Below are 27,619 nucleotides of genomic sequence, written 5' to 3' on the forward strand. Positions count from 1 at the left end.
CAAAAACTATTTGGTGTAGAACAGCGATTCAGGCATCAACTGAAAGAGGAGAGCACAAGCTACAGAAATGTATGCGTCTTTAAGTACTTTGCAGTACTCGTCCAAGTCTTAAAGGCATGCCCATGAGAGGTGCTCGGAGTCCCTTTAAGCAATACCAGTCGCTGGGCTGTCCTGCTGATCCCTTGCCTCTAATACTTTTAGCCATAGCCCCTGAACAAGCATGCAGCAGATCAGGTGTTTCTGACATTATTGTCAGATCGAACAAGATTAGCTGCATGCTTGTTTCTGGTGTTATTCAGACACTATTGCAGCCAAATAGATCAGCAGGGCTACCAGGCAACTGGTATTGTTTAAAGAGAGTCTGAAGCGAAAATAAATCTCGCTTCAGACCTCATAGATAGCAGGGGCATGCGTGCCCCTGCTAAAACGCCGCTATCCCGCGGCTTAACGGGGATCCCTTCACCCCCAAATCCCCTCGGTGCAGCGGGGGAGCGCTTCCTGGTTGGGGCAGGGCTAACCGCCGCAGCCCTGCCCCACGCGTGTCTGTCAGCGCGTATCTCCGCCTCTCCCCCGCCCCTCTCAATCTTCCTTCATTGAGAGGGGCGGGGGAGAGGCAGCGATGCGCCGCTGATAGACATGACTGGAGGCAGGGCTGCAGCTGTTAGCCCTGCCTCCAGGAACGACCAATTCCACAACTAACGTTTGCGGGGGTGGGTTTGCGGGTGAAGGGACCCCTGTTTAGCGTCGGGATAGCGGCGTTTTAGCAGGGGCACCCATGCCCCTGCTAACTATAAGCTCTGAAGCGAGCTTTATTCTCGCTTCAGAGTCTCTTTAACAGGAAATAAATATGGCCTTCATAGTCTTCTCATTACAGTTGTCCTTTAAACTATATTAGCTGCCTGACTTTTCTGTTGATCTTTCATACATCAGTAGTGTCTGAATCACATGCCTGAAACAAGCAAGCCGTAAAAGCAATCAAACTTAAAGGGAACCTAAACTGAAAAGGATATGGCTTTTTCCTTTGAAAATAATACCAGTTACCTGACTCTCCTGCGGATTCTTTGTCTCTAATACATTTAGCCACAGCCCCTCAACAAGCATGCAGATCAGGTGCTCTGACTGAAGTCAGGCCCAGTGCACACCAAAAATCTCTGGCAGATGCGTAAAACGCTAGAGGAAGAAAAATTTCAGAGCGATTCTAGGCATGTTTAGAGAGATTTTCTAAACATACCTAGCGTTTTTTGGAGCATTGTGTATATTTCATATAGTGTAAGGCTGCTTTCACAGTGGGACGTTATAGGCGCACGTTAGAGCAGCCTGTAACGCAGCCCACCGCACAGCAATGAAAAATCAATGGGCTGTTCACAGTGCCCACGTTGCGTTACACAGTAACGCTGCGCCATAAGTCAACGTGCTGCATGCAGTACTTTGTAAGCGGCAGAGCCGCGTTAGACTGCTTGCACATGCTCAGTAACATTGGGGAGGAGCGGAGAGCGGCCGGGCACATGGCTAATTAATATTCACTGCACTCAGTGACATGCAGTGTTTACTTCCTGGAGTGGCCGCTCTGTGCGGCGATTGGCCGGTGGGACCACGTGATGCCGCATGCGTCCAAGAGTGCGGATCACGGCATCACTGACGCCAGAGTGAGCTGCACAACGCGGCTCACTCTGACGTCCACAGAAGAGAGCACCAGGCGTTGCGTTAGGGGCACGTTATGCAACCATAACGTCCCCTAAAACGCAACGTCCTGGTGTGAAACCAGCCTTACAGTAAATCTGTTACTGAACAGCTTCTGTAACAAAAACGCCTAGAAAACCGCTCTGATCTAGCGTTTTTCAGAGCAGTTTGAGATTTTCCTATACTTTACATTGAGGCAGAAACGCATCTGCAAACCGCAAAAGTGCTGCAGGAGCCACGTTTGCGGTTTGCGAAAAACCTCAAACCAACCTCTGGTGTGCACCATCCCATTGAGATACATTAGCCAAGCATTTTCAGAAGCAGCAGCGTTTTTTAAAACGCTACCAAAACTGCTGGTGTGCACTAGGCCACAGACTGGATTAGCTGCATGCTTGTTTCAGGTGTGTGATTCAGTCACTACTGCAGCCAATGAGATCAGCAGGACTGACAAGCAACTGGTATTGTTTAAAAGGAAACATCCATATCCCTCTCAGTTAAAGAGACTCCGTAACAAAAATTGCATCCTGTTTTTTATCATCCTACAAGTTCCAAAAGCTATTCTAATGTGTTCTGGCTTACTGCAGCACTTTCTGCTATCACAGTCTCTGTAATAAATCAACTTATCTCTCTCTTGTCAGACTTGTCAGCCTGTGTCTGGAAGGCTGCCAAGTTCTTCAGTGTTGTGGTTCTGCTATGAACTCCCCCTTCCAGGCCCCTCTCTGCACACTGCCTGTGTGTTATTTAGATTAGAGCAGCTTCTCTCTTCTCTCTTATCTTTTACAAGCTGGATAAATCGTCCTCTGAGCTGGCTGGGCTTTCACATAGTGAGGAATTACAGACAAGGGCAAAGCTGTTTGCAGGAAGAAAAGAGCAGCCTGAAACTTCAGTGCATGAGAGATGCAGAGGGAAAGAAACACACAAATGATCTCTTGAGATTCAAAAGGAAGGCTGTATACAGCCTGCTTGTGTATGGATGTATTTTCTATGTGTGGACATGCTGTACATCAACCTACTTCCTGTTTTGGTGGCCATTTTGTTTGTTTATAAACAAACTTTTTAAAACTGTTTTTAACCACTTTTAATGCGGCGGGGAGCGGCGAAATTGTGACAGAGGGTAATAGGAGATGTCCCCTAACGCACTTGTATGTTTACTTTTGTGTGATTTTAACAATACAGATTCTCTTTAAGGCTCCCTTTAAAGAGTACCTGACACACACACACCTGGAATTTCCTCCAGTCCCTGCTGCTCGCTCCCTCATCGTCCACCTGAATGGCATGCAATTGGCCCCAGAATGTTCTCCAGTCGGTGCAGGTGCAGTCCGGCAGCACGCTCCCCGTCACGCTCCTGTCGCCGGGAGGGTTCTGCGGCTGCACAGTAGTACTGCGCAGGTGCAGAATGCTCCCATTATCAGGAGCGCAATGGGGCTGTGCATGCACAGAACGCCCCACACCGGAGGACTTTCCAGGGCCAATTGCGGACAATCTAGGTGGCGGAGGAGGATGGCGGGGGACCAATCAGCCTGCAGAGGGCTGGAGGAAGCTTTAGGTATGTATATTTTTTTTTCCAGGTTTACTTTAAGACAAACATCTGATCTCCATGCTTGTTCAGGGACTATGGCTAAAAGTTTTAAAGATCAGGACAGCCAGGTAATGTGCATTGTTTAAAAATAAATATGGAAGCCTCCATCTCCTCCTTGCAACTGTCCTTTAAAGAGGAACGGTCGTGAAAATCTTACAATTTAAAATACATACAAATAAGAAGTACGTTTCTTCTCGAGTAAAATGAGCCATAAATTACTTTTCTCCTATGTTGCTGGCATTTACAATAGGTGGTAGAAATCTGACATTACCGACATGTATTGGGCTGGTCCAGGCATGGGCAAACTCGGCCCTCCAGCTGTTACGGAACTACAAGTCCCACAATGCATTGCAGGAGTCTGACATCCACAGTCATAACTCATAAAGGCAAATGCATTGTGGGACTTGTAGTTCCGTAACAGCTGGAGGGCCAAGTTTGCCCATGCCTGGGCTAGTCCATCTCTTCATGGGGGGAGTCTCAGCATGGCCGTTATTCTTTACAAAGACACTCCTTGAAAAAGATTTATACAAAGATGCTGACCAGCCTCCCTGCTGCTCACTGCACACTTTTTTGGCAGTTGGACTGAGCAACTGCCATTCACTAAGTGCATTTTGAAAATAAAGAAATCGCTTTTAACCCCCTATGAGGAGATGGGCTAGTCAAAAACCTGTCACTTCTGTCAGATTTCTACTACCTACTGCAAGTTAAAGCAACATAGGAGAAAAGTAATTTATGGCTCATTTTACTCTGGAAGAAATGTACTTCTAAATTGTATAAGTTTACCTATATTTTAAATTTTAAGATTTTTGCGACAGAGGTCCTTTAAAACAAATATGACTTGACAGTTACTCCAAAAATGCTGGAAATAGGGCAAACAATGATTAGCAACACATTAACAAATAACTATACATTTCTGTGGTGCTCTACCCTGTATTCCAGTGGTTGCTGCATTACTATTAAAGGGGCACTACAGCAAAAAAAAAACTGTAAAATTTAAAATATGTGCAAACATATACAAATAAGAAGTACTTTTTTCCAGAGTAAAATGAGCCATAAATTACTTTTCTCCTATGTTGCTGTCACTTACAGTAGGTAGTAGAAATCTGACAGAAGTGACAGGTTTTGGACTAGTCTATCTCTCCATAGGGGATTCTCAGCAAGGCTTTTATTCTTTATAAAGATAATCCCGAAAAAGGATTTAAACAATAATGCTGGCCAGCTTCCCTGCTCGCTACACAGTTTTTTGGCAGTTGGACAGAGCAACTGCCATTCACTAAGTGCTTTTGAAAATAAATATATCCCTGAGAATCCCCTATAAAGCGATGGACTAATCCAAAACCTTTCACTTCTGTCAGATTTCTACTACCTACTGTAAGTGAGAGCAACATAGGAAAAAAGTAATTTATGGCTCATTTTACTCTGGAAAAAATGTACGTCTTATTTGTATATGTTTGCATATATTTTAAATTTTACAGATTTTCGCTGTAGTGCCCCTTTAAGCCCAATACATACGTATGAGAACTGTCGCCCATGGGAATTGGGACTTGATCCCTTGGAAGACGGATCAAGAATGAGTGCTGTACAGACGTGTTGCCAGCCTGTAGGCTACCGACCTGTTCTGCTGCTAGCTATGGAGGGGCGGTGGAGGGACAATGGTGTAGCATACAACAGAGTGGAAAAAGCAGTGGGGAGAATAATGACCTTGACTTGCACTTGGATGCGGAGATCCAGCCCTGTTACATCAAACTATGTGAACAAATCAGGATTGTGATTATCTTGTGAACTACCTATTAATATACATGATAGTTTTGACTCACCTCCTATGTGATGGCCATAGCCCTATACCAGGACGCTTTGCGTTGAGAAGTTGGATGGCGGGGACAGGATGGGAGAACAGGTGACAAAAACAGAACATCGCACTGACTAAAACTGCAGAGGCGGCACGACCGTCCTGTACAACATGGGAAACAAACATAATTAATGACAGCAAACTGCTCCATCACACATGATTATTCTAGTGCCTTTTAATAGAAATGACACTGGCAGTTTTATAAGATTTACAGTGGGATGCGAAAATTTGGGCAACCTTATTTAATCGTCATGGTTTTGCTGTATAAATTGTTGGTTGTTACGATAAAAAATGTCACTTAGGAGACACACAGTGATATTGGAGAAGTGAAATGAAGTTTATTGGATTTACAGAAAGTGCGCAATAATTGTTTAAATAAATTTAGGCAGGTGCATAAATTTGGGCACTGTTATTTTATTGATTCCAAAACCTTTAGAACTAATTATTGGAACTCAAATTGGCTTGGTAAGCTCAGTGACCCCTGACCTACATACACAGGTGAATCCAAGTATGAGCAAGAGTATTTAAAGAGAAACTCCGACCAAGAATTGAACTTTATCCCAATCAGGAGCTGATACTCCCTTTTACATGAGAAATCTATTCCATTTCACAAACAGACCATCAGGGGGCGCTGTATGACTGATATTGTGGTGAAACCCCTCCCACAAGAAACTCTGAGGACCGTGGTACTCCTGGCAGTTTCCTGTCTGGGAACCTTGTTGCATTGTGGGAAATAGCTGTTTACAGCTGTTTCCAACTGCCAAAAAGCATGCAGCAGCTACATCACCTGCCAACAGTAAAAATGTCATTATGTAATAAATGTCAGAATGTAAATCAGGGATTTAAAAGATTTTACAATGGGCAAACACTGACGAAATCATTTATACATAATTATTGTAAAAATGAAGCACTTTTTTTATTACATTATTTTCACAGGAGTTCCTCTTTAAGGGGGTCAATTGTAAGTTTCCCTCCTCTTTTAATTTTCTCTGTAGAGTAGCAACATGGGGATCCCAAAACAACTCTCAAATGACCTGAAGACAAAGATTGTTCACCATCATGGTTTAGGGGAAGGATGCAGAAAGCTGTCTCAGAGATTTCAGCAGATTTCCACAGTTAGGAGCATATTGAGGAAATGGAAGACCACAGGCTCAGTTCAAGTTAAGGCTCGAAGTGGCAGACGAAGAAAAATCTTGGATAAACAGAAGCGATGAATGGTGAGAACAGTCAGAGTCAACCCACCAACCAGCACCAAAGACCTACAACATCATCTTGCTGCAGCTGGAGTCACTGTGCATCATTCAAACATTCGTCGTACTTTACAGAAGGAGATGCTGTATGCGAGAGTGATGCAAAGGAAGCCTTTTCTCCACCCATAGCACAAACAGAGCCGCATGAGGTATGCTAAAGCACATTTGGACAAGCCAGCTTCATTTTGGAATAAGGTGCTGTGGACTGATGAAACTAAAATTTAGTTATTTGGGCATAACAAGGGGCGTTATGCATGGAGGAAAAACAACAAAGCATTCCAAGAAAAAACACCTGCTACCTACAGTAAAATATGGTGGTGGTTCCATCATGCTGTGGGCTGTGTGGCCAGTGCAGGGGCTGGGAATCTTGTCAAAGTTGAGGGACACATGGATTCCACTCTGTCACCGATTCCTGGACATTGGTCTCTACTAAGCTGAAGCTGCGCAGGGACTGGTTCTTTCCAAAAGACAACGACTCTACACACTGCTCAAAATCCACTAAGGCATTCATGCAGAGGAACAAGTACAACATTCTGGAATGGCCATCTCAGTCCCCAGACCTGAATATAATTGAAAATCTGTGGTGTGAGTTAGAGAGCTGTCCATGCTCCGAAGCCATCAACCCTGAATGAACTATAAATGTTTTGTAAAGAGGAATGGTCCAAAATACTTTCAACCAGAATCCAGACTCTCATTGGAACCTACAGGAAGCGTTTTGAGGCTGTAATTTCTTCAAAAAGAGGATCTACTAAATATTGATTTTATTTCTTTTTTGTTGTGCCCAAATGTATGCACCTGCCTAATTTTGTTCAAACAATTATTGCACACTTTCTGTAAATACAATAAGCTTCATTTCACTTCTCAAACATCACTGTGTGTGTGTCCTATATGATATATTTAAATGACATTTTTTATCGTAACAACCAACTATTTATACAGGAAAATCATGACGATTAAAGAGAAACTCCAACCAAGAATTTAACTTTATCCCAATCAGTAGCTGATACCCCCTTTTTCACAAACAGACCATCAGGGGGCGCTGTATGACTGATATTGTGGTGAAACCCCTCCCACAAGAAACTGAGGACCGTGGTACTCCTGGCAGTTTCCTGTCTGGGAACCTTGTTGCATTGTGGGAAATAGCTGTTTACAGCTGTTTCCAACTGCCAAAAAAGCAAGCAGCAACTACATCACCTGCCAACAGTAAAAATGTCACCATGTAATAAATGTCAGAATGTAAATCAGGGATTTAACAAGGTTGCCCAAACTTTTGCATCCCACTGTAGCTCAAATAGTCAAGCAAGAATAAAAAAAAGTGCTCATGGTAATATATTTGCACACATGCTTAAAGTGTTCCTGAGACGAGAAATAAATGTTTACTTTTACTTACCTGTGGCTTCTTCCAGCCCCCTGTAGTCTTTGAGGTTTCGGTGTCCTCCGGGTCTACTCTATTTTCCATTGTTACTTCAATTAAGGTCTGTGCCTGGCTGAGTTGTTCACTAAAGCGCATGCACCTTCTCAGCGGCAGACCACCTCAATTGTGCTCCCATAGCCAAGTATGTTGTTGCTTCCCTTTCATGTGCAGAAACGCCTCCATTCCATTTGCAGCCCCCTCTTCCATGTGTATTAACCATATACTGTAACCCCTCTCTTTCATGAACAGCTGCATTGGTCATCAGTTTACCTTTTTCATGTGTTGCTTCCCATTTCCAGCCTCATCTTTCATATGTAGCCATCCCTCTTTCATGTTCAGGTTCCCCCCTCGGGGTGCTGCCACCCAAGGCCCTGGCCTTTGTGGCCTTTTTAGAAACCCAGTCCTGCTCCAGAGGTAAGCACCCCATAGGGGCACATTTTTTTTTCTCACAGATCCTCTTTAACCACTTCGCATCCAGACCTTGTTTTCCCCTTATTGACCAGAGCAGTTTTGACGCTTTAGCGGTGTCCCTATTCAATCAGCAATAACTTTATCCCTACTCACTACAGCTAAATGATCTATATATCGTTTTTTTCAAGACAAACCAGGCTTTCAATGGGGGGTATTTAGTCCCAAGAACAATTTTGTTTTCTAGGCATTTTAATTGAAAAAAGGGAACAAAAATTAAAAAAAATGCATTATTTCTCAGTTTTTAACAATTCCAGTTTAAAAATAAAAAGTGCCACAGTGATAAAACCATTCCACCAGTTAATGTCCCCCCTAATATAGTCAGATGTGCCCCGAGTATCAGCCCAACCTTCCCAGTTTAGCCAGATGTGACCCCAATATCGGCACCCCCGTATAGTCAGATGTGTCCCATGTATCTACCACCCCCCAGTACAGAGAGACAGTAACGCCGCCAGGATTGGCACCCCTCATTATAGGCAGTTGTGTCCCCAGGATAAAATTTCCCCCATTATAGCCATATGTGCCTCCAGAATTGCCCCCCCCACCACCAATTATAGCCAGATGTGCCCCCAGTATTAGGTTACCCCCCCCCCCCCCCCCCCCCCGATAACCAAATGATCCCCCATTGTGATGTCATCCCCCCAGTTACCCAGATGCCTGGCAGTTTTTTTGCACCCCCAACCCCCCCTCCCCCCCCCCCCCCCAGTGTGGGTAGCCAGATAAAGGCCCTCCAATCAGGCAGCCCCTCCGTGCACAGATGCCAAAAAAATGTAAATAAAGCCACCTCTCTCACTTTACCTCGTTCCAGCGCTGATCCTGCAGCCCGAGCATCCGATCCCAGCTCTGAACTCAGCCGTGTATTGCCGGTGACCCGGGTCCTGGCCTGATGACGTCATCAAGCTGGGACCCGGGTCACCGGCAATACGCGGCTGAGTTCAGAGCTGGGATCGGATGCTCGGGCTGCAGGCTCATCGCTGGAACGAGGTAAGGTGAGAGAGGCGGCTTTATTTACATTTTTTTTAGCTATCTGTGCACGGAGGGGGAGAGATGAATGATCACGCTGTTTGCTACAGCGGTGATCGTTCATCCGCGGGGGGTCACTAATTGGCTACAAGGGAACATGTTCCCTTTTGCCAATTAGTAAGGCAACTGACAGTGCCGGGGGGTGCGCTCTGAAGCTCACCTGTTCCTGCACAAAAGGGCTTAAAGCAGGTCAGTATATCTACGTCGCTGTGGCTTGGAGAGTGCCACAGCTGACGTAGATATACTGTAGTGGTGGGGAGTGGTTAAAGTTTTGTGAAATTGCACTTTAAAATAAAAAAAAATTTACTTTTCAAAGCAAAGCCGTCACTCACCATGCAGTGTATAACGCAGACATTTTTGGGGTTCTGCTGTAACCAGTTGTGCATGTTCTTGCAGACAGCAAATAAATTATGCAAGCTGGGAGCTTGTCTTACAGGCCAGCTGCATTCTGAGACCTGGAAGAAATGAGCACCCATCAAACCAGCTGCTTACTTACAGACAGACAGTACCAACACAGAAAAGTTTGTTTCTGATTAATCAATTTAAAAAAAAAATGGACAAGAGGAAAGGAGAAAACTAACTAAAATGAAGGGGACATGAGGTATAGTAAAGTGGAGGAAAAGAAAAGCAACAGAACAAAGATGGATCAGGGAAGTGGACGGGACAGGATAAAGGAAAGGAAGAGTTAGGCCCCTTTGACACGGGCAACTGACAGGTGGTGAATTCATCGCCTAGCTGTTCTCTGCTCTTCTGCACCAGCTGGGCAACTGTTAGTGTTTAGTACCAATGCTGGACAGCAGCCGCAGCCATACTCAGACCCAACAGGTCGCGTTCCTCTGACACCCTGTAACACCACCGCATGTCAGCGCTTAATACGTGTGGCGTTACTCCTGCTGCATATAAATTGCACTGGAATTGCACTGGAGGGCGACAGATTTGAGACTTACCTGCACGGCAAACCCTGTCTGAAAAGGGTCTTAGGCCTCTTTCAGACGGGAGACTGCACTGCACGACTGTCATCTGCCGCCCACGAGGGCCATTTAGGTGCAATTAAAATGAAGTTGAATGGCAGCAATTTTAACACGTGTCAGTGCTTCTCACGTGGTGGCAAGCCTGGATTTACATCACAGGAGCCTATAGGCACTGATGTCCTGGCACCCTAGACTTCACCCTTCATGATCCTACAAACCCCTGCCAAACCGCACCGCAACTTGCCCAGCTGTCACTCCTCTACTACTTCCCCTGCCCATCATAGATAAAAGTGTCCCTTAGCATTAGGTAGCCAGAAGTACCCTCAGTGTAAAGCAGCTCATGGTGCCCCCCTCTGAAGGGTGATTTCGTAAATGGAATGCCGAGAGCTAGGTGAGTAACCTCGGCTCAGGACTCTGCATAGGTAATGAAGGAGGGAGGCACTAGGGGGAGAGTGAGCCACCTTTCCATCATCAGGCGCCTGTAGGCATGTGCCTGAAATCTGGCCCTGAGTGGTGGCGTTACGCTTAGGCAGAGATTTGCAAGAAGTTGTATCTGAGCATGACAGCGTCCATGCTCAGATGTAACTCTATAGGGGGAACCACCTGTCTACCACTGGTACCGAGCGCTAATAAGAACCAGGCAAGTGCAGGAGAGCAGCTGACAGGCGTTAAATTCACTGCCTTCCGTTGCCCGCATGAAAGAGCCCTAAATAGAAGGAGAAAAGAGAGGAGTGTTAATGAAGGAAAGAAAAGGAGGGGAGAAGGAATGCAAAGGACGATGACAGGGAAGTCTGTACTATAATTATTTCACATTAAAGCTTCAAAAGCAGCCTATGATAACTATTAAATTAAGAAAATATAGTGTCGTCTTGATTCTATTTCTATAAAGAATTCTAGGAAGACAGCAAAGCCTCAGAGCTCTTTCACACCGAGGCGGTGTATCCCCAAACGCAAGAACTATATTAACGCTGCGGAGATGTGTTGACTTGCAACGATCTGCATCGTCACAGAAGTCATTAGTCTATGGTGATGCGTGGATTTAAAAAAAAAAAATAACGATGCGGCGCGCATGCCAGCAAGTGTATCTAAACAATACACTTCTGCATACCCAAAGCAGGAAGTGATGGCAAGCGCAGGTCACTTCCTGCTTGGCCGGTGGCCTTTAGGCTCTGTTCCCACTTGTTGCCAGACCACGTGTGGCCAGTGGGAGCGGACAGTGTAGTGACCGCTCTGATGGTGTGTCGTGGTCCGGCTGAAGCCCGGGGTGGATGTACTCCCTCATAGGCTATATGGGGAACACATCTGCCTGCCCAGGATTATCGCAGACTGCACAGAAATGTGGTCCGCTTTACTGCAAAGGATGCCGTGGATCTTTAACGATGCCCGAGCAATATTGATTGGCCAATGTACACACAACGATTATCATCTGAATTGGCGGTTATCGCATGTATGCAAGTAGCTCAACAGATTAGGAAAACCGATGGACTAGCACTGCAGAGATAATACTTCAAACAAGGCATTGTGTGGCCTCTGTAAAAGACACAGGCAGCTCTGCTCCCACATACACATAATGGTGGAAAATGTTTGCAACCTACGTTGATCAACCAAAACTTTAAAACGCCCAGCCCAATAAAGTGCACCCACCCCATCTTGTGCTGCCAAAACAGTTCTGCTTTATCAAGTCATAGACCCCACAAGCAGATGCTTTAAGCATTGTAAGTTGCAAGGCGGAGTCTCCATGGATTGGTTTACGGTAGCAGGAAAAAAGGGCGCCGGCTGAGAGAGGGCGAAAAGGGCGCCCCCATAGACTCTAATGCAATTATCTTTAAAACAGTGAAAAAAGCAGAAAACAGTGTGCCGCGATAAATATCGTTAACATTAGAACATTACAGTTTTTGAAGTATGTTATCATTTTAGAAGCTTGCAACATTATAGTTTTTGTCATATTATTTTGTTTGTATGTACAGATTTTACGTTATCAAAGATATTATCGTTTCTATGTGTAAAAGGGTTTCTATGTGTAAAAGGCTGTTTCTGCAGAGGGAGTGGTCAGGGTTAGGCACCACCAGGGGGAATGGTTAGGGTTAGGCACCACCCGGGCGGCGGTTCGTTTTAGGTAACACGAGGGGGGGGTTGGAACTAGGGTTAGGCACCACCGGGGGGGTAGTTAGGGTTAGGCGCCACCAGGGGAGTGGTTAGGGTTAGGCACCACTGGGGGAGGGTTCTGTATGAGAGTAGGGTTGGGTTAAGCTGTATTGTTGAATTACGTAATAATTTTTAACGTTAATATCTTTTCGTTATTATTTCCCGTCTGTTTTTACCACTGTATTTATCGCTAACCAAGTTTGACAACGATGTGTATAGTTTTAGATTTCGTTAACCACTGGAGCCATTTAGTTATCCAGCCGGGCCCTTTTTTCATGGCGCCTTTATTCATGCACGCTGGTTTACCTAGCACATTCCTAAAATGCTCAAATGCATTGAGATGTGAGAATATTTGGAGGTCAAAGAAAATGTGATTAAATGGCTATGTTGTGCACCTAGGCACTTCCTGTGCTGGACAGGGGTCACCATAGGCACTCTGACTGGTCTGCGACTACTTAATCACACATGCAGAAAAATGCAATATAAAACGTCACAGACTCGCCACGCAGCAGTAGCTTACCCGGTTGTGGAACTTGGCACTGCGGTAAGACTTGGGCGATAGGTTGAACACTGTGTAATGGTCCAGATGTCTGGAATCCAGGAAGGAGCGGACGTCTTCAATATGGTTCCTGAATCCCAGCTCAACGCCTTCCGCAGGAAACGACATTACTGAAAAATCAGCACAATATGCTGCGCTTAGTGCATAGGTTTAGCTTTAGCTGTAGGCAAGCTAATATTCTTTATTTTCCATTAAATAAAACTAATACTTATATACTAAAGAATTACATTTTTGATGTTCTGATGATGCTAGTTTCATGACTGTAGCTGGCTTCAGTAATTTATCACTGATCCAAAGTGATCCTGAGGACATTGAAATCAGAATACCTGACCTGCATATTTGATCTGACTAAAGGTGCTTACACACGCGCAAAGGTTGTCCAGGGATCTGTACTCAATTCCTCGCGCAACTTTTTAGGTGTGAGTACCCTTGGCTGGTTCTAGACTTTTTGTTGCCTGAGGCAAACTTGTGAGGATGCGCCCCTTCCACCCGCACAGCACCCAATAATTTACATGGCACGTTACGCAGTAGCTGCGGTGCGAATTTGGTTACATAATGCCATTATACTATATTTCTATTTAATGTTCTCAGTCAGCAAGGGAGCATACGCAACAACTTGAGGCATTACATGCTGCAGCTCAACACAATAGCACACTGGCTGGCTGCGAGTCTGTGACAAACAAACTGCTCACCCTCAGCCAGTCGGCGGTCCTCCATTCTTCCTCAGTCAGGACAGCAGTTCCTCCTCCTCTCTTCTGCTGTGCAAGTGAAATGAAACACTGCTGCTGTCCTGCACTCCTCACTCACTGTCAGACTCCTCACACAGCACAACAAGCTGCATTTCCCCAATGATGACCTCTTCACTTCACTCTCCTCTCGCTTCTCCTCCTACTCTTTCTGCATGCTGTAAGTGTAAACACAGTACAAACAGGCCGCCCCTGTAATCTCTGCTCCTGATGCAAGTATCTTACTTTGCTTTATGAGAGGACCGGCTCTGTGAATACCGCATGGAACACCTCATGGTGCGATCTGTTGCTGAGGAGGAGGAATGACAGTGTGGCACACAACTGAACAGTTTCCAGCAGTATGGGCGAGGAAGAGAACAATTTACAGACATCACTATCGCAGTGCAATTTCCCATCACAGCGATAAATTGCATCATGTGTTGATAACAGGATCGATTTTCAGATCATTACTTCACAAAACTGATCCCGTTACCGATCGGGAGAAGATCGGACAAGTCGGAGATGATATGGCAGGAAGTTGCATCATGTGTACCTAGCACAATAGGTAGGAATTTCTTACCAATGATCCTTGAGGTAATATATGAGATATCCAGCTCTCCTTTCGTATAGCTGAAAGAGAAATAAAAAAGAATTTCTGTTGAAAATACATCAAGACAATGTCAATAAAAAACTAAAGCAATGTACTGGCATACACCATAAGAATAGGTAGGTTGTACAAAGCACGACTGTAAAATATGCATATCGGTCTGGAGTGAATAGTGCCTGGCTATATAGAAGTTTTTGCTGTTGTGGAGTGTTGATCAGTGGTGCAGTAATGCAGGATGTGGAATGTTGGCCGGTGGTGTTGCAAACAGATCTGCAGGAGGTGGTGTGTTGTCCAGTGGTGTTGCAAACAGATCTGCAGGAGGTGGTGTGTTGTCCAGTGGTGTTGAAGATAGGTCTGCAGGAAGTGGAGTGTTAGTCGGTGGTGTTGCAAACAGATCTGCAGGAGGTGGCGCGTTGTCCAGTGGTGTTGGAGGCAGGGGTTCAGAATGAGTGTTGGTCAGTGGTGTTGCAGGCAGACATGCAGGAGGTGGAGTGTTGTCCAGTGGTGTTGGAGGCAGGCCTGCAGAAAGTGGAGTATTGGTTAGCGGTGTTGTAGGCAGACATGCTGGAGGTGGAGTGTTGTCCAGTGGTGTTGGAGGCAGGCCTGCAGAAAGTGGAGTATTGGTTAGCGGTGTTGTAGGCAGACATGCTGGAGGTGGTGTGTTGTCCAGTAGTGTTGGAGGCAGGCCTGCAGAAAGTGGAGTATTGGTTAGCGGTGTAGTAGGCAGACATGCAGGAGGTGGCGTGTTGTCCAGTGGTGTTGGAGGCAGGCCTGAAAAAAGTGGAGTATTGGTTAGTGGTGTTGCAGGCAGATATGCAGGAGGTAGAGTGATGGTCGGTAGTGTTCAGGCAGGCCTGCAACGTGTGGAGTGTTAGTTTGGTGGTGTTGCAGGCAGGCCTACAGGAGGAGGAGTGTTGGTCAGTGGTGTTTCAGGCAGGCCTGCAGGAAATGGAGTGTTGATTCCCAAATATCCTTCTAGACCACGGCCGCTGCCCAGGACCATCCTGAAGTTCACACTCGCGCTCCTATGGCTTCGGCTTTGAGCACAGGCATGGCCGAACTTGCACAGGCTGCGCTTCCAATCGGCTGGGAGCATGGCCATGGCTCTTGTCAGATATGTTCCAAAGATCCATGCGTGGCAACGTTGGGAGTCAGAAGAACATAGGAATCCTCTGCAGGATCCAGAGGCTTCCCTCTTCTTAGGTCTTATGATGGGAATACACGTTACGAGATGGCTCGATTGATCATTTCCGACATGTCCAATCACCCGTCAGATCGATTCCGCGCTCGATACCGCGGGCAGGAGGAAAAGATAAGGAAAACGAGCAGAAGATAAGAGAATCGCCCCGCGGGGATGAGCGGGAATTGATCTGGCGGCATAAGGCAATTTGTTTTGGGTACACTTTAACACATTTACAGTGGTTTGCAAAAGTATGCGGCCCTCTCGACGTTCTCCACATTTTGTCATATTACTGCCACAAACATGCATCAATTTTATTGGCATTCCACGTGAAAGACTAATACAAAGTGGTGTACACGTGAGAAGTGAAACGAAAATCATATTTAAAAAAAAAATAACTGCGAAGTGGGGTGTGCGTAATTATTCAGCCCCCTGAATCAATACTTTGTAGAACCACCTTTTGCTGCAATTACAGCTGCCAGTCTTTTAGGGTATGTCTCTACCAGCTTTGCACATCTAGAAACTAAAATCCTTGCCCATACTTCTTTGCAAAACAGCTCCAGCTCAGTCAGATTAGATGGACCACGTTTGTGAACAGCAGTTTTCAGATCTTGCCACAGATTCTCGATTGGATTTAGATCTGGACTTTGACTGGGCCATTCTAACACACATATATGTTTTGTTTTAAACCATTCCATTGTTGCCCTGGCTTTATGTTTAGGGTCGTTGTCCTGCTGGAAGGTGAAGCTCTGCCCCAGTCTCAAATCTTTTGCAGACTCCAAGAGGTTTTCTTCCAAGATTGCCCTGTATTTGGCTCCATCCATCTTCCCATCAACTCTGACCAGCTTCCCTGTCCCTGCTGAAGAGAAGCACTACCAGAGCATGATGCTGCCACCACCATATTTGACAGTGGGGATGGTGTGTTCAGAGTGCTGTGCAGCGTTAGATGTGCACATAGCGTTTTGAATTTTGGCCCAAAAGTTCCATTTTGGTCTCATCTGACCAGAGCACATTCTTCCACATGTTTGCTGTGTCCCCCAGCAAAACATGGCTTTCTTCTTGACACTCTTCCATAAAGGTTAACTTTGTGCAGTGCTCGACTAATAGTTGTCCTATGGACAGATTCCCCCACCTGAGCTGTAGATCTCTGCAGCTCTTCCAGAGTCACCATGGGCCTCTTGACTGCATTTCTGATCAGCGCTCTCCTTGTTCAGCCTGTGAGTTTCGGTGCACGGCCTTGTCTTGGTAGGTTTACAGTTGTGCCATACTCCTTCCATTTCTGAATGATCGCTTGAACAGTGCTCCGTGGGATGTTCAAGGCTTTGGAAATCTTTTTGTAGCCTAAGCCTGCTTTAAATTTCTCAATAACTTTATCCCTGACCTGTCTGGTGTGTTCTTTGGACTTCATGGTGTTGTTGCTCCCAATATTCTCTTAGACAACCTCTGAGGCTGTCACAGAGCAGCTGTATTTGTACTGACATTAGTAGAAAGGAAGGTGGAAACCGCTCGCCCCAGGTAGGGCAGTGCCAGACCAGGATGGCTAGTCCCATACAAAACTTAGAAAACGAAGAAGGTCCGCACGATGCTCCTGAGATCCTTTGTCTTTATTTATGGACGTATCCAAAAGGGTCAACACATAACACCAGCTGACATGTTTCGGACCTACTGGTCCTTATTCATAGCTAGAGTGCAAATGGTACAGAGGCCTCCTATATATCCTCCTCCGGTGGAGTGGGTGGCTCCCGGACCAAGCCCAGGGAAACACCCCTATCCCCACACACAGGAAGGGATATGTACAGTATGGAATACAAAACCTAAGAAACACTAAAATAAGCATTACTACTTAGTCCATGGTTAGAAATAGGATTAGGACAGGAGGCCTACAGGCATAACGTACAAAAATACCAGTCTAATCCAACATCAAAATGTACGTTAGAAAAATGATATAATAAAACCTATAAAAATATAGAAATTATGAATTGTACAATTAAAACCATCAAGGAGCAGCGTGTACAAAGAGAGCAAAATCTACGTTAGAAGCGCCAGATCCCAACGGGAATTCAGGCCCTGAGGGAGTCTCGTACCCAATCTAAAAATCCATAAAGCCTCCCGGCTCATAAGCCGTTTGGTTGTATCCCCCCCTCTCTGTGCAGGCAAAACCTTCTCTAAAGCATGAAAGGATGCTTTGCAAGTAGGCGTGCTCCAACTCTGGCCCAATCTTTGTCTCCTAGCCTGTATGAGTCCCAAACCAGGTCTTCTACCTGGTTAAATCTGGCGGGATCATACAGATGTGGAGTGAGAACGTGTCATTACTGCAGGGTTCATACCCGCACCCGGGTTGCCACGTCGACCTCAAACGGACGCAGTTTCCCCATTAGGCAATTTATCAACTGCGGTACATCGAATGTGGTGTATCTTATTACTTGTGGGGCCTGTGCCCTACAGTATGTGGGATGCACCACAAGACCGTTACGCGCTAGAATAGGGGAACATTACTGCGGTCCGGCCTGGCTTTGTGCCAACGTTTCCAATGTGGCGAAACATTTTCGCCATGTTCACCAAGGTGACACGTCCTCTTTCTCCTTTCATGCTTTAGAGAAGGTTTTGCCTGCACAGAGGGGGGGGGGATACAACCAAACGGCTTATGAGCCGGGAGGCTTTATGGATTTTTAGATTGGGTACGAGACTCCCTCAGGGCCTGAATTCCCGTTGGGATCTGGCGCTTCTAACTTAGATTTTGCTCTCTTTGTACACGCTGCTCCTTGATGGTTTTAATTGTACAATTCATAATTTCTATATTTTTATAGGTTTTATTATATCATTTTTCTAACGTACATTTTGATGTTGGATTAGACTGGTATTTTTGTACGTTATGCCTGTAGGCCTCCTGTCCTAATCCTATTTCTAACCATGGACTAAGTAGTAATGCTTATTTTAGTGTTTCTTAGGTTTTGTATTCCATACTGTACATATCCCTTCCTGTGTGTGGGGATAGGGGTGTTTCCCTGGGCTTGGTCCGGGAGCCACCCACTCCACCGGAGGAGGATATATAGGAGGCCTCTATACCATTTGCACTCTAGCTATGAATAAGGACCAGTAGGTCCGAAACATGTCAGCTGGTGTTATGTGTTGACCCTTTTGGATACGTCCATAAATAAAGACAAAGGATCTTAGGAGCATCGTGCGGACCTTCTTCGTTTTCTATGTACTGACATTAGATTACACACAGGTGCACTCTAGTCATTAGCACTCATCAGGAAATGTCTATGGGCAACTGACTGCACTCAGACCAAAGGGGGATGAATAATTACGCACACCCCTCTTTGCAGTTATTTGTAACAAATGTTTGGAATCATGTATGATTTTCGTTCCACTTCTCACGTGTACACCACTTTGTATTGGTCTTTCATGTGAAATTCCAATAAAATTGATTCATGTTTGTGGCAGTAATATGACAAAATGTGGAAAACTTCAAGGGGGCCGAATACTTTTGCAAACCACTGTATATTCATACTGAGAAGTCGTCTCTCACATTTCCCTGTATGAGATAAACGTACTCACCTGGCAACTGACTGCATTACTTTAGTGGAAGTGTCCTTCAACGTGTCCTTCAAGTTGTCCTTCAAGTTGCTGAAGAGGCGTCCCGCTCCCCCTTTGACAATGTCCAGAAGCCCCCCTCCGTAATTGGGCTCCATGTCTGGTGAAGAGGCTTCTGTAGGAATGGGACAAAACATGATATAAGCTATAATATTACAAGTCATGGAAATATATATTTGTTTTATCCCCACCACCACTTAGGCGCAGTGGTTTTCCGACTTTAAAGTCGGAAATTCCAGATGTGAACTGGAGGCGGGCCGGAGCATTGGTGAGTGACTGCGTGGGAATAGGACGTCTGCGGGGGACCATTGGAAGCCCCAGGGAAGTTTAACTCTGCCTACAGTACTCCTTTAATATTGCCGATGCTTCTGAGGTGGGTGCCACCTCGGTCTACACCTTAGCCCAGCCCTGCCAGGGAGTGGGACCTCCATGGTTTAATATGGACCGCGGTGGTCTGAGCCATGGGGCACTAGAGGCAGCATCACAAATTTGATAAAGGTCCTAAGTCTTTCTCCATTTTACAGCACAACTAGAAGAAAAACTATTTTTGGTTTTGGATAGGGAAGAAAAAGATGTTTAAAAAGGGAACTTGAGGTGAGAGGGATATGGAGGCTGCCATATTTATTTCCTTTTAAAACAATGCTAGCTTACCCAGTGTCTCTAATAGTGATGCAGCAAACATAACATTCTTGGTTTGCCGATGCAAATTTTTGCCAAATGGCTCCATAGACTTTAATAGGCAGGCGAACATCAAAACTTTTAGGGCATCTCTGCAGCCATAATTTTTTCTTGAAAAAGGTGTAAAAAAAAAAAAAAAAAAAAAAAAAAAAAAAAAGTGTTCCAAAACCTAGACAGTGGCATGGCGGAGGAGGATCAAGTGTGAAATAGTCACCAAAAAAATATTTATTTGGCGCAAACGCTATTTTAATGGTTATTTTTAAAGTTTAATGGCCTCCCTGCAAATTTGATGTTTCTAGCACATACAGGGGCTTTGCTATTAACTGCTAAAGTCGTTGGCCATTGACTTCAATATAAAAAATGCGAACACTCATATTTTTTTTTTAAATTGCTTTAAATGTGAACGGTGAACAGCCCAGCGAACTGTTCACTAATACTTTTAGCCATAGACCCTGAGGCCTTGTTTCTATTGCGTTCCGCTCGAGTGGCCGTTCGCGTTGGCCAGTTTTTGATGCTTTTTTTCCCGATTTCTGTGCTTTGAACGTTTTTGTTAAGCACTTTTCTAAGCACTTTTGCAGATCGATTTTGTTTTTTCACTTCCTGACATCAGTCAGGAAGTGAACTCTTTGATCCGTAAAAGAATAAATACAATGTAACAACGCAATCGCTGCACAAAGCGATTTTGTGAGGGTTTTGCGTTTTCCTATACCTTCCATTGAGGTGCAATCGCCTCAAAAATGGCCCATGCACCGCTTATCTGAGCGGATCGGAAACGAACCGCTCTGATGTGAACTCTGTCACCGAGAATCATTGCGCAAGCCCTTTCAGAAAGATTTTGAAAATCGCCAGCGCTTTAAAAATCTCAAAAACGCCCCTGGTGTGAACGAGCTCTGGACAAGCATGAAGCAGATCAGCTGCTCTGACCCAAGTCTGACTGGATTAGACTCATGCTGATCTCAGGATTGTGACCCAAAGACTACCGATGCCAGAATATCAACAGGACTACCAGGCAATTGGTATTGGTTAACCTCCTGGGGCGATACAATAATATCGCCAGGGGGCGGCGCAGCACATTTTTTTAAAATTATTTTTTTTTTTTAATCATGTAGCTAGCCTAGCGCTAGCTACATGATAGCCGCTGTGCAGCGACATCCCCCCACCCCCTCTGATCGCCTCCGGCAATCAAAGCAAGCAGGAAATCCCGTTCAGAACGGGATTTCCTGTTTGGCTTTCCCCGTCGCTATGGCGACGATCGGGATGACGTCATCGACGTCAACGACGTCAGAGGGAGTTCCGATCCAACCCTCAGCGCTGCCTGGCACTGATTGGCCAGGCTGCGCACGAGGTCTTGGGGGGGGGGGCACGGCGGGTAGCGGCGAATCAGAGCGGAGCGGCGGCGATCGGTATATACACGCAGCTAGCAAAGTGCTAGCTGCGTGCAACAAAAAAAAATTATGCAAATCGGCCAACCAGGGCCTGAGAAATCCTCTGTGGCGGCTTACCCCGAGCTCAGCTCGGGATTATCCCCCAGAGGGTTAAAAGGAAATAAGCATGGCAGCCTCCGTATCCCTGTCACCACTGGTACACTTTTTTTTTTTTACTACATCTTTTTCTTCCTTATCCAAAAGCAAAATAATTTTTCCTCGAGTTGTGCTTTCAAATAAAAGAAAAACAAACCCTTTTATCTTCTGATTTAGACAGGAAGTCATCAATTACTACCTCACTTTGCAACTTCATAGAGATTACATCCAATAATTAGTTCCAGACATTGACGCAATCGAGCAATACACAGAATTAGCCAAATATGTTTTCTTTTTCCACTAATATGAAAATGACAACTGTGGCCGCAAAGCCAGTGAATCTGAAATGATAATAGACTGGTAATTAGTGTGCCGTGACTCCGGGGTACATGTCCTGCCAGCCTGCAGACTGTTTCAGACCAGCACACAAATACCAATATGCCTTCCCGTCATACACGCTGACTGATACACGCAGGACGCTGTTTAATTTTGTAGATATACACAGAACAGGAGTTCCTAATAGACGTCTGACATTTTGATGAGCAGTGCGAATTTGTGTAATCAAATAACATTTCCATGAAACACCGGTCCAATGACAGACATGCCTGCCAGTCTGCTGTGCCCTGACTTTGCGCATGCGTCAGTCAGTGTTTGGAAACGAACAGATTCGAGAAACAATTCTGTTTTCCGCATAGGAAATTGGAACATCACAAAAGCTTTGTTGTTTGAAAGTCAGCTAGAGGACAATGTACACAGCGTGTTTGTCTTACTGAAGGCACAGAGGCAGAGAGGGGTAGCTTTAGCACCAGTATAACGATACTTCAAGGGAACCTGAAATGAAAATAAAATTGTATGATATAATGATTTGTATGTGTGGTACTGCTAATAATTAAAACATTATTAGCACAGATATGTGTCTCATATTATTTCCAGCACAGGAAGAGTTAAGAAACTTCAGTTATCTATGCAAAATAGCTTCTTTGCAGCACTGTCTTTTGAAGCACTTATCTCAACTGTCTCTCATTGTTTCTTCTTTGTTTATGGTTTTTCTGCAGAGAAAAGTTGAAAGGGTCACTACCTGCTCTTTGAAATCATTTAAAATGCTGAGTGTATTGTGGAAACTGCAATTATTAGAGAATGATGCAATGTTATAAAAAAAAAAAAAAAGCTGTATACCTGAAAATAAAAATATGACACTATTTTCTTTGCTTTTAATGCTCTGTTAATTATCCGTATTACATAACCAATTCATTATATCATGAGGTGTGTTTTTTTTGGCTGCAGTGTTACTTTAAAGGGAAATAATTAACAAAAACCTTGTTGAGGGCTTGTTCACACTATGAGCGTTTGCAGATTTTCTTAAGCGTTGGCGATTTTAGAAATTTGCCCTAAAAGCGCTTGTGCAATGATTTCCTATGAGAGTGTTCACATGTAAGCATTTCGATTCTCAGCAAATCGCAAACGCGCTACATGTACCATTTAATGAGCACTTTTGCTGTAATGAAAGGTATAAGAAAAGCGCGAAACGCTTGAAAAATCGATTTGTATAGCGATTTCTCGAGTGCTTTTAAGAATAAATACATTGGCCTCGATTCACTAAAGGGTGCTAAGTGTTATCACGCCAGTGAAAAGGCACTTAAAGAGACACTGAAGCAAAAAAAAAAAAAATATGATATAATGAATTGGTAGTGTAGTACGGATAATTACTAGAAGATTAGTAGCAAAGAAAATATTCTCATATTTTTATTTTCAGTTATATAGTGTTTTTTTTTTTTTATAACATTGCATCATTCTCTAATATTTGCAGTTTCCACACTACTCAGCATTCTAAAAGTTTTTACCGAGCAGTCTTGTGAACTATTGACCTGTCCTCTGGCAGAGAAAAAGAAAATCCTTGACTAACAGTTGAGATAATAAACTTCAGAAGACAGAGCTCTCTGTAACTTTGAAAGTAGTGGAGCTTAATGGCTTTTTTGCATAGAGATAACAACTGGAGTTTCTTAACTCTTCCTGTACTGGAAACAATTAGACTTATGTCTCTGCTCATAATGTTTTATTTCTTAGCTGTACTACACATGCAAATCATTATATCATAAAAAAAAAAATTTGCTTCAGTGTCTCTTTAAAGGGAACCAGAGAGGAACGGGGGGTGAAAAAAGAAAAAGATTGTATACATACCTGGGGCTTCTTCCAGCCCCATAAGCCTGAATCGTTCCCACGCCGCCGTCCTCAGCTTTCTGGATCCGCCGGTACCGGGCCCGTCACTTCCGGCGGACGCGGCCAATTGTCCGCATCACAGGGGCTCCCTCCATACATGTACGCATGCGGCTGCGCAGTTAACAGCCACATGCGTATCTGTATGGGGAGAGCACCCTGTGATGCGGAGAATTGGCCGCGTCCGCCGGCCGACTTGCCGACTCGCGGCAATGACGGGACCCGGTGGCGGCTGATCCAGGCAGCGGAGGAGTGCGGCGTGGGAGCGATCCGTGCGTATGGGGCTGGAGGAAGCCCCAGGTATGTATATTGCATCCTCTCTGGTTCCCTTTAAGACGTGAAAACCGCCGCTTCCACGCTAATATGCACGCAAGTGTTCGCACGCAGAAAGTTTAAGTGCTGCGCAGTGCGCCCGAAACGTTGCACCGTCCGCGTGCAAAGAAGCCTGAAAGCCTAGTTTGCACGCTAACGGTGCGACGTTTCACTCGCACAGGTGCGACGTTTCAGGCACCGGATAGCGCGCAATCAGTAACAGCTTTGTGCATGCAAACTACTTAGCACCTTAGTTTGCACGCGCAAAGCTTTAAGACGTGCTAACTGAGTTAGTTCTGGTTAGTGAACCGAGGCCATTGTATTTACTCTTTTCCAGATCAAAGAGTTCACTTCCTGACTGACGTCGCTCAGCAAAAGCGCTTTTCTAAGCTCAAAGTGCAGGGAAAAGCCCTTTGAAAAAAGCACAATAAATCGCTTAGTGCTTGCGATAGCGCTGGCAATTTATAATGTGAACAAGGTCTTAACTCAGTACCACTATATTTAGAGCCCTTTCACACTTGTAGGGTAAGCCTGCATTGCATTGCCCAATTAGCCGCATGGTGTCGCTAAAGCAATGGAAGCCAATGGAGTCTTTCACAGTTAGGGCTTGATTCACAAAAGCGTGATAACTGCTATCACGGTAGTTATCAAGTGATCTGCCGCGAGCGAAGGTTTGCGCCCAAAAAGGATTACGTTGCGTGATAAACGAAGGTTTTGCACGTGATCACGCGCAAACCTTAGTTTACACGCGAACGTAATCTTTTACGCCTGCAAACCTTCGCACGCGGCAGATCGCGTGATAACTACCGTAATAGCAGTTATCACGCTTTTGTGAATCCAGCTGAGGCAACGCAAGAGCAGCAGCGCATTACCGCAGGCACCGTGTGTCCCGCATGGAACCTGCTGTAAGGCAAGACGACACGCATAGTGTGAATGAAAGAGCGCGGTGCTGGCGCATCCCTGATGCAATGCAAAAAATAGATGTAAAACCGGCCTTAACAGAAAACTCAATTTCAACATGCTTATTTTGATTTATGTGTATTTAAAACACATAAATTAAAGTTCAAAGTAATTAGGGGCTTAGGAGGCAGTATAATGAGTGGCAGTGTAATAGGGGGTAGTGAAATAAACAGCCACACACACTTTTAAAGACCATGCCTGCTGCAAAATAAATGCAGGGGTTCCTCGAGATCAAAAAATTGTTTGCGGGGGTTCCTTGAGATCCAAAAGCTATTTGCAGGGTTCCTCTGGGGTAAAAAGGTTGAGAAAGGCTGGGTTAAAGTAAGCCAGTAGGTTTAAAAAAGAAAAAAAAGGATTTAAAGTGATCCTTAAGTCAATCATAAAAAATGAGATTTACTCACCTGGGGCTTCCCTCAGCCCCCTGCAGCCGATCGGTGCCCTCGCAGCCCCGCTCTGACGCTCCAGGACCTGCCGGCGAACACTTCCGGTTTGGCCGTCACCGGCTGACAGGCATGGGAACGCGAGTGATTCTTTGCGTTCCCAGCCTGTATATCGCCCCCTATGCTGCTATTGCGGCCTCACTTTAAGGTGTACCTGCAGCAAACTTCATATTGGTAACCTGGAATTTCCACATACTCTGGTAATTTGGGAGGATCCTTGAAGTGAACCTCCAGACTAAAAATCTACTCAGCAGCACTGAAAAGGCTTGGTGTTTCTTTAACAGTTTCACAGCATCAGAACTTTGTTTTTCATACCCAAGCCTCATTTTTAGCTGCACAGAACAAAACTGCCCGGGCATTTTTCCCCTGATGCTGTGCAAAGCATGATGGGATTTCTGATGTTGTTCTCGTTCTGCTGTTTTGGTGCAATTTTTTTTTTAATTTAGAATTTAAGATTTGAAACCTAGCGCGCGCAGCTGGGAGGGGTGTCTCTGTGTCTCATGCTCCGTCACCTCCTTTCAACCAGAAAGATTGCTGCCCCCATGGAAAAGATGGCTACCCCCATGAAAATCACAAACAATTGCCTGTTCTTTTAAAAACAGGGTGGGTAAGAGATTATATTATCCATCTATTTTAAATAAAGAGACACGGAAGCGAAAAAAAAAAATTATGATATAATGAATTGGTTGTGTAATACGGATAATTACTAGAATTTTAGTAGCAAAGAAAATATTCTAATATTTTTATTTTCAGTAATATAGTGTTTTTTTATAACATTGCATCATTGTCTAATGTTTGCAGTTTAGACACTACTCAGCATTCTAAATGGGTTCAAAAGTTCACTAGCCTGCTCTGGAAAATCTTCCCTGCAGAGGGAAAAAAGATACATTGGCCTCAATTCACTAAGCTTATGTCCTGTCTTTAATAACGTTTCTATAGTTGTCACCATGGTGATAAGGCATGTAGTATTCAGGAAACCTTTTACCTCAGGCAAACCTAAAGTTAACTCTTCTGTCTTTAAGTTAACTCTTCAATCCTTAAAATAACTCCAGAATGCTAAAGTTAAAGACAGGCTGTTAATTAACACTGTGTGAAATTAACTACAGAGGAGGTAACTTAACTACAGAGGAGGAAAATTAAGGAATGAAGAGATAAGATAACTCTCTCACTGTGTGGAGGTAAGTTTTCTCTTGCCTTATCTCCAGCATGATCTTAGTGAATTGAGGCCATTGTCTTTTAAAGCTTATTATCTCAAGTGTCTGGCAGAGTTCTCTGCGACTTTGAAAGTCGTGGAGCTCAATGGCTAATTTGCAATGGCTAATTTGCATAGCCCCCCCCCCCCCCAACCACTCGAACCCGGAAGTGGCCAGCTCGCCTGCCCTGGGGTGGCAGTGCAGTGAAGAGGGAGTGATAGGCACAGCGGGGGGGGGGGGGGGGGGGGCACTCTCAAAAAGGCCACAGCATCACCACCAGTCAGGCCAGCATTTACTTCAACCAGCCAAGCACAGCCCAGTATTACCGCCAGCCAGCCCAGCCACAGCATCACCGCCAGCCAACCCAGCCACAGCATCACTGCCAACCCAGCCACAGCATCGGCCACAGCATCACCGCCAGCCAGGCCACAGCATCACTGCCAGGCCTTTCAGCCCACACATCATCCCCAATCCAGCCAAAAACAGTATTGCCAGGCCAGCTAGGCACAGCAGCCAGTAGAGGAGAATTCAGAAGCCAGGTGAGAGGGGGCATTCAGCATTAAGGGGGCATTCTGCCTATTTATATGAAATGCTGTCTATTTATGTGTCTCATGACTGCTCAATTTGTCTTGTTGGGGGCCTCATGGTTACTGAATTTGTCTTGTTGGGGGTCTGATGGTTACTTAATTTTTTCTTGTTGGGGGCCTCATGATTGCTGAATTTGTCTTATTGGGGGCCTCATGATTTGTTGGGGGCCTCAAGATTCCTGAATTTGTCTTGTTGGGGGTCACATGATTGATAACTGCGAGATTATGGGAAAAGCTGAATCATCATCATATGAGACAATAGCATTAAACCTACTTTTTTTTAGCTTTTTAAAACAGAAAATAAAACTGGGAGGTTCTAAAAAAATGAATAAATTTTTCAGGAGTAGGATGGATAAAATTGTTTATCTTCACGGTTTATTTTCAACTAGGATTTTCCATAATGTTCATGTATGAGTTAAAACGTTTGTATTTAGTTTAAATTGCTGCTGGCAGTTTGCGACTTTTGGGTTGCAGTTTGGGCACTCGGCCTTCAAAAGGTTCGCCACCACTGTCCTAATCTAATGTCCCACCATTGCTAAGTTCATGTAAATTTGTCTTCTCCCGTGACCACACCCACATTCTGGTCCATGACCACACCCATTTTCTGGCACGGCGCGCGTAGCACGCCGCACGATGTAACCCTATTTTTCGGCGCAGTGGGATGTGTT

At 44.9% G+C, this 27,619-nt stretch overlaps 1 protein-coding gene across 5 annotated transcripts in view; it reads right to left on the reverse strand.

Moving 5' to 3' along the window:
- DNAJC6 (DnaJ heat shock protein family (Hsp40) member C6) overlaps positions 1-27,619 on the reverse strand; it is a 119,609-nt gene that overhangs the window by 40,771 nt on the left and 51,219 nt on the right. For all 5 annotated transcript variants that reach the window (XM_068239300.1, XM_068239301.1, XM_068239299.1 and 2 more), the window contains 5 exons: positions 19,012-19,162; positions 14,244-14,293; positions 12,900-13,048; positions 9,596-9,718; positions 5,077-5,210 (listed from right to left, as the gene is read on the reverse strand). In XM_068239300.1, the coding sequence (XP_068095401.1) occupies positions 5,077-5,210; positions 9,596-9,718; positions 12,900-13,048; positions 14,244-14,293; positions 19,012-19,162 (607 nt within the window). The remainder of the gene's footprint in view (positions 1-5,076; positions 5,211-9,595; positions 9,719-12,899; positions 13,049-14,243; positions 14,294-19,011; positions 19,163-27,619) is intronic.

This window comes from Hyperolius riggenbachi, chromosome 6 (genome assembly GCF_040937935.1).
Source record: "Hyperolius riggenbachi isolate aHypRig1 chromosome 6, aHypRig1.pri, whole genome shotgun sequence".
NCBI lineage: Eukaryota > Metazoa > Chordata > Amphibia > Anura > Hyperoliidae > Hyperolius > Hyperolius riggenbachi.